Here is a 7591-nt window from a genome sequence, read left to right on the forward strand (position 1 = left end):
GACGTGAGTAAACCTGCAACGGACAAGAGAGAGTACTCGAGGCAAACGGAATTTCAGAGAAGGTGGTTAGATCAGAAGAGTTTGGAGTGTGCAAAGGAGGAGATGAATGAAAGGCAATATATTCAAGAAAAACAACATGCCGTGAAATCCGAACACGATGAGAAACAGGATCATAACATCGAAAACCTTTTTGAGTTTCTCCAAATCCCAAGTACATACATTTGACCGATTTTGGAGATAGTTTATTACGTTCACGTGAAGCTAGGTGAACATAACAAATACAACCAAACACACGGAGTGTGGAATATGCAGGAGGTAAGCCGGTGAGAACAAAGTAGGGAGATTTACCATTCAGAACTTTGGTTGGCATCCGGTTAATCAAGTAGATTGAATGTAACATGGCTTCCGCCCAGAAAGAACGAGGAACACTCATAGCTGTCATCAGAGTGTTGGCAGTTTCAACAATATGACGATTTTTCCGTTCAGCCACCCCATTTTGTTGTGGAGTTTCAAAACAGGTGGTCTGATGAATAATCTCATGACCTTGAAGAAAGGTACGAAATTCGGTTGAGAGATATTCCCCCCCTGAGTCAGAGCGAAGAGTTTGAACTGAAACCCGAAACTGAGTCTCTACCATAGAGTGAAATAACTTGAATTTTTTAAAAACCTGTGACTTTGATTGCAGAAAGTAAATCCAAGTGTACCGTGTGAAATCATCAATGAATATAACATAGTATCGTAACCCAGAGAGGAACATAATTAGTGATGGACCCCAAACATCTGTATGCACAAATTCAAACATAGAAGATGTTTTTGTAGTACTTAAAGAAAAGAGAATACACTTACTTTTTGAAAGACAACAGGAAGAACAAGAGTAATCCAAATCATTTTTATTAAGAGAAATATTCCCTAACATGCCATATGAAATTAACTGAAGTAACCGATCCGAATGTGGATGACCCAGGCGAAAATGCCACAGTTTCCACATTTTATTTGCTGAAGTAATATCTGATGAAGATGGAGAAAAGAAACAACGAGCCGGGGTGACAGATTGATCAAAATCAAGCACGTACAGACGACCATGCCGCCTACCCTTCCCAAGTACCTTCCCCGTTGCCAGATCCTGCACAAAATAACAATTTGGAAGAAAGATGACCAAACAGTTATTGGATGTAAGTTGACCAACAGAAATTAAATTTGAGGAGAGTTTAAGGACATGAAATACATCACAAAGGGTAAACTAGCGATGGTCAGAAGGAGAGAAAGTTAAGGAACCAACGGACTGTATGGGTAGTTTAGTGCCATCTGCGGTAGAAATAGCCTGCTTGCTAGTGTAGGGACGAGTATTGTAGAGATGTGATACACTCGTCATATGATTTGAAGCACCAGAATCGAAGAACCATGGAGAAGATGAGGTGATACCTGACATACCGGCCGCAGAAAGGGCCTGAACAATTTGTTGGAGCATCGCAGGAGTCAATGGAGATGAAAGACCTTCAGCAGAAGTAGTAGATGCAGACTCACTAACAGATGTCTCGGAAGAAATAGTGGCAGCCGTAGCCGAGAGAGCACGACTACGGCCACGACCACGGCTGAAAGAAGATGCATAAGCTCGTGTACGGCAGTCCTGAATACCATGACCAGTCCGTTGACAATAAGCACACCATTCCTTGCATTGAGCGACAACATGTCCCACCTTGTTGCACCCGCGACAAGTCAAGGGAGAGGAACCAGAACCACGTGTTGGTGGAGTTGTGGACACAACAAGCACCATATCAGATGAGCTCGGAGTTGAGAGAACTTTCAGTCGTTGTTCCTCAGCCAATAAATCATTAATAACCGAATTCAATGAAGGAGTAGGGCTACGGTTCAAGAGAGCAGCCCGACAATGCTCAAATTCCGGACGTAGCTTCATAAGAAATTGACGAACTTGCGCACTCTCGCGCATAGTTTGGAATATTTTAAAGTCATGAGGAAATGTTGGATCCATCATAGTCATCTCTGTCCAAATTGTGACAATTTTGGAGTAAAATGATTGAATACTGTCGTTACCCTGAGTAAGGGTAACAAGATCCTGTTCCAGACGGTATAACCGGGCCACATTACTCTGTTGATAAATCGACTGGAGATGTTCCCACATCGCCTTAGCAGTGCGATGAGGCGTGAGTCCAACGGCAATGGACCGATCGACCGAATAGAGAATCCAGGTAATAATCCGTCCATTGTTTATTTCTCAATCATCTAATTTGGCGGCATCTGTGAGGATAGTAACAGATCCATCCAGTAGTCCCCACAAACCATGACCCTTGAGGAAGTTCTTAAAATGAATGGCCCATAAAGAATAGTTGGTACCATCAAAACTACAATGTGGGGGCTTCTGTACGTGAAGAGTCCTTATCCATTGATTGATCTGAAGTAATGGAATACACAAGTTTCAGATGTACCGTTCAGCAAGGGATCTGGATCTGGATCTAGATCTAGATCTGGATGAGCAGAGGTTGAATCTGGCCGAACAGGATCTGGACAAGTAGAGTGCGTTGGATCTGAACCTTGATTTGGATGAGCAGAGGCCGAGCAGGGGCTGCCGGACGAGCAAGAGCTGGTCGGACGAGTAGGGATGAGCAGAGGAGCACAGGAACAGAGGCGCAGAGGTAAGCAGAGGCGAGTGGGGACGACCGGACGACGCAGCATGGTTGGATTAGTGGTCGGACGAGCAGATCTGAAGCAGAAGGGTCGCAAGATGATGCAACAGGGACAGCCGGACGACGCAGGGGAGGTCGGATGAGCAGGAACAATGTCCGAACGCAGCAGGAATGGCCGGACGATGCAGCAGGGGCAGTCGGACAGCGTGGTTTAGGCGGTCAGACGACGCAAAGATGGTCGGATGAGCAGAGGCACTTGCCAGATGCAGCAGAGGTGATGAACGGACGACGCAGGAACGGTTTCGGATCAACTTGGCTCTAATACCATGAAAACCAAGAGATGCAGAAGATTTTCTATGTATTTGAGACAACCCAATGGGGTTGAATATATAGAGATTACAACCGTCTATACAAGGAAAGAAGTAAACGCAGTATCTCCTATCTATAGAAATAAGATATACAAGGTAACAAGATATACAAGGTATGTGAGGTGTCTAACAATGTACACTTTTGTGCTTTTTTGCTCCAAATATGGTCATTTGAAGAATATGATTAATGACTCCTAAACTTGTTTATATCGAATTGACTAACCAAACAAGGTTTTACACTACAATATGTATCTTTACTAAGATGTACAACCATAATGTGATTAATACTCAATGATAAGATAATGAAGCCACTTGTACCATATCGATGAACATAGGCACAATAATTTGCCTCACATTTTTGAAATCTCAAATCAACAATGGACTTAAACTGCTTGTACAACACCTTAGTGCTTATTTTAATCTAAAAAGCTTTCTTGAAAATTTTTAGGGGGACGGTCAGGAATATTTTATAGGACTTTTTTTTTCTTCTATAAAAAGGCTTTCTTGGAAAACGTTTTCCAACTTTAGATGAACTCACAATTAGGGAAAATATCATTTTCTTGGAAAATATTTTCCACCCAAATACTTTCTGAGCACTTAAAGAAGTCATTTTTCAAAGAATAATTTATAGAAGATGTTGTAAAAAAAATTCAATCGTTTCTTTGTTTGTTTCTCTAAGCCCCCCAACAAGCCATAAAAATACACCAACTTCATAACTAACAATTTTATTAATGGCCTTCTAAAGAAGGAGAAGATGCTTGCAACAAGGCCAATTGAAGTTCTTTGGAATGCCTCCTCTTCTAATGACAAAAAAAAAAAAACCTCTTTTCCAAAGATGAGGAGGCTTATCCAATATATGTGATTTTTGGATAAATTCGGGCAACATGAGGCTCCCATGATGATAGTTTCAAGGCTCTTTACATTTGGGTTACATGTAAAAAAAGACATAGGTTACTGGTTATGCTCTCGTATACTGGAGTATATTCGATAGACACTTTGCATTGTGCTACAATACCATCATCATAGTCACATTTCCAGAGTGTGGATTTTTTATTTTTTTTAAGCCCTTCGGGTGGGTCCCAACAAAAAGAGATGGGCCACACCTATTTTCAAAAAGAGAACCCCATTACTAAAAAGAGGGGGGTGATCGTTCTTTTTCTTCTTCTTCTTCTTCTTCTTTTTTTCTTCTTTTCTCTTCTAATTATAGAAGCCACAACTCATCATCTCTTTATCCTTTGGATTTGGGAAAGCTTCACTTAAAGCCCATTTAGCTATTTATCCCCATTCTTCAATCTATTAGAAATCTTTTCGAGGGTTACATGTGTCATGTTCCTAACATCCTGAGGAAGCTTTATTTCCCAGCCCTTGTTTAAAATATTTTGGAGGGAGAAATAACCATATTTTAAATTCTAAACCCTCTCAAAGGAAGCCATTCATAGACCATATCATTAATGTTTTGAGATCGTGAGTCATTTTTTTAAGGTAGTTATTGGTGCTAATTCCACAAGCTTCCTCTTTGCTGCCTGGGATATCCACATACATCGTATAATAAAGCGAGTCTTCTTGTGCTCCAATTGCATGATCAAAGATATCCTAATCCTTGGTGAAAAATACTTTGTGTTAAAATAAATGATACAAGAATTGGGCCCATGTTCTTTCCTCTCCTTGAGAGCCATCTAGGGAGTTATCTCGGAGGTTGACATGCATAGGCTGGGAGATAAAAGTGTAGAAACCCTTTTTGTTGGCATCTCCAAATTAAATATTATATATATTTGAGATACTCTTATTGAAATTTATAACAAGGAGGTGTGAGATCTCTACTCCAAGCTCTTCTTCGTGGACAATGCATCTATTAGTTGGTGCACTCTTATATCTCTCACCATGGATTATTAGAAAATGCTAGAAAGCTCTTATTTTAAGATTGTCTAGGGCTCCCTTGGGTGCTACCTTTCGAATTATTCTTTCTCACAAGTTAGCTTCTCGTTTAATTTTCTTTTCTTTTCTTCCATGGCCCAGGGTGTGGGCTCTCCTTCCCTAGCCTGAGGCGTAGGCTCTTTTCCTTGTCTTTTTCTTCTTTCTTCTTTCTTTCTTTTTTATTTCTTTTTTAATTTTTTATTTTTTTATACCTGGGGTGTGGGTGCTTGTTCCAAGCCTTGTATGTGGGCTTTTTTGTTTCCTTTGCTTTAAGGGCTTTGGCCCTTGTTTTTTATTTGTATTCAATTAGGTCTTAGCCCTTGGTTGGTAATAAGAGAAGTCTTATCTTGCTTGCCTTCTAAAAAAGAAACTGAAACCATCTCTTAGATAAATAAATGCATTCTTTTACTTTTCATAATACATTACTATATATAAGGAAAAATGATTATCATTCCTAGAAGGTATATTTTTTCTTTGGCTTAAAAAACTTTAGTTAAAAGACAACCATCACACAAGAAAACATCTTTATTGTTTCATATACTTTATTACATATATATTTCAATACATTTTTTTTATATAAATGACGCAAGGATGAACGTGACGAGGATAACTACTCCGAATCCACAGAGCTTCTCTGGACTCTTCACAGAGACTTCTCGAATCCACGAGGAAAGAAAGCAGAAAATAGAAATAAATTCTAAGAAATTCGAAATTGATTAATTGATGAATAAAAATGAGTTCACAACCCTTTAAATAGGGGTACCAAGCAATGGGAAAGAAATCAAAATCAAACTACAACTCAAACTCCTAGAATCCGTGACTTACTATAAATAGTAATAGACAGTCGTGATGTCTACTAGTGCGTAAGGTTTTTGGCCGAAAATAGTAAGTGTCCTATTTGGCTTCACCAAACCGTTCTCCTAATTATTCTAAGCTCTTTTCACGTTGGGCACAACTCCTAAAGCCCGATGGATGAAGAGTTATAATCAAACTAAAACTTACTATTTATAGTAAAAACGAAATTAAAACAGGGAAACGACCATCGATCCAGGGGTTTTTCATAATTTCGGGCTGCATAACCTAGCATAGTCGGGTTGGTTGGCTTCAGTAGCTCGTTCTACCCCAAAATCATATATTTTACGTCAGGTAACTCATTCCGGATTGCAAGATACACCCGATTTAAGGTTTGATGGTCTGGATCACTTCTGTCGTTGACCATCTTTATTGTTTCATATACTTTATTACATATATATTTCAATACATTTTTTTTTATATAAACATCGATTCCACACACTGAATTATGTACATATCATAACAAGAAAAACACCATTCTTACAAGAATTGGCCTCATGTTCATTCGTCTCTCCTCGAGCCATCTAGGTAGAGGTTGACATGCATAGGTTGGGAGATAAAAGTGTAGAAACCCTTTTTGCTAGCATCTCCATATTAAATATTATATATATTTGAGATGCTCTTATTGAAATTTATAATAAGGAGGTGTGAGAACTCTACTCCAAGCTCTTCTTCATGGACAATGCGTCTATTATAAGTTGGTGCACTCTTATATCTCTCGCCATGAATTATTAGAAAATGCTAGAAATCTCTTATTTTAAGATTGTCTAGGGCTCCCTTGGGTGTTCCCTTTCAAATTATTATTGCTAGCAAGTTAGCTTCTTTCTTTTTTTAACCAACAAAAACTTTTATTCACAAAGAGGAAATGCTGATTACATTTAGGAAGAGCTCAGGTCAAAAATCCCAAGGGCAGCCTATCGTATAACCTGTTGGAATATGGAGTTTGAAAAATTATTTAAACAAAATAAATTAAAAATTAAAAATTAAATAAAACTTATCGATTTATAGAAGTCGAGGCGTGACGTGAGTCACTTGGCTTGAAATCGAATTTGCTCCCCTTGGACAGCGTCCTAAGTGCAACAGGTTTCCAGAGCAATCGACCTCCAGGATACAACGACTATGACCCGGTCCCAGCGGTGCACTCACTGTACACGGGCTCAAACCACTTGTAGTCTTAACCCGAATTAGAAAATACTTGAACACATTTTTAAGAGGAAATCTGATTTTTCTAATCTATTTAAAAACTTAAAATCAGAAGTCTATTTATAGACTTTGTGAAGACACCCTTTCACAAAGGGTTGTGACTATTGAATTTAAACCCAAGTGGTGCAACCCTTGGGCTTCAAAAGATACAACTTTTCAAAACAAAAATTGAAAGGATATAACCTTTCAGTGAAAAGACACATCCGTAGGATAATTTTAAAACATTAAATTATTTTAAAATAATTTAAAATATAACAATCCTCCACATGTTTCAAAATTTTTTGACATTTCATGTTAAGATGGAAGAATTGTGCAATGGTGTCGGTGTCACCATAGACTTGAACCGACATTAGAGTAAACATGACAGGTCTACAGGAATCAAGTGACACCATAGTCTTGAACCTGATTCCTTTTGATGTAGATCGCAAGTACATGCCACTCACACAACTTTTCCGCTACAAGTGATTCTGCGGTTCGGTGCGTTTCGGCCATGCACCATTACCTTAATTTCATGAGTGCTCTAGAGAATTCGCCTAGATTCTCATAAGAAGCGGCCTCCACCTCCACACCCATATAGGTGAATTCCATCAAGTGTATGCAACAACTGTATAC

The 7591-nt window shown here is 39.0% G+C and overlaps 1 protein-coding gene across 1 annotated transcript; it reads right to left on the reverse strand.

The window, feature by feature from the left end:
• Nucleotides 1-1010: 1010 nt before the first annotated feature.
• Nucleotides 1011-2069, reverse strand: LOC131230262 (uncharacterized). Its single transcript, XM_058226094.1, has 2 exons — nucleotides 1423-2069; nucleotides 1011-1123 (listed from the first exon to the last, which is right to left on the reverse strand). Exons 1-2 carry the CDS (start codon nucleotides 1997-1999, stop codon nucleotides 1089-1091), a joined length of 612 nt encoding a protein of 203 aa, XP_058082077.1. The 5' UTR covers nucleotides 2000-2069; the 3' UTR covers nucleotides 1011-1088.
• Nucleotides 2070-7591: the final 5522 nt, after the last annotated feature.

The sequence above is a fragment of the Magnolia sinica genome, chromosome 17, assembly GCF_029962835.1.
Source record: "Magnolia sinica isolate HGM2019 chromosome 17, MsV1, whole genome shotgun sequence".
In the NCBI taxonomy this organism is placed as follows: Eukaryota; Viridiplantae; Streptophyta; class Magnoliopsida; order Magnoliales; family Magnoliaceae; genus Magnolia; species Magnolia sinica.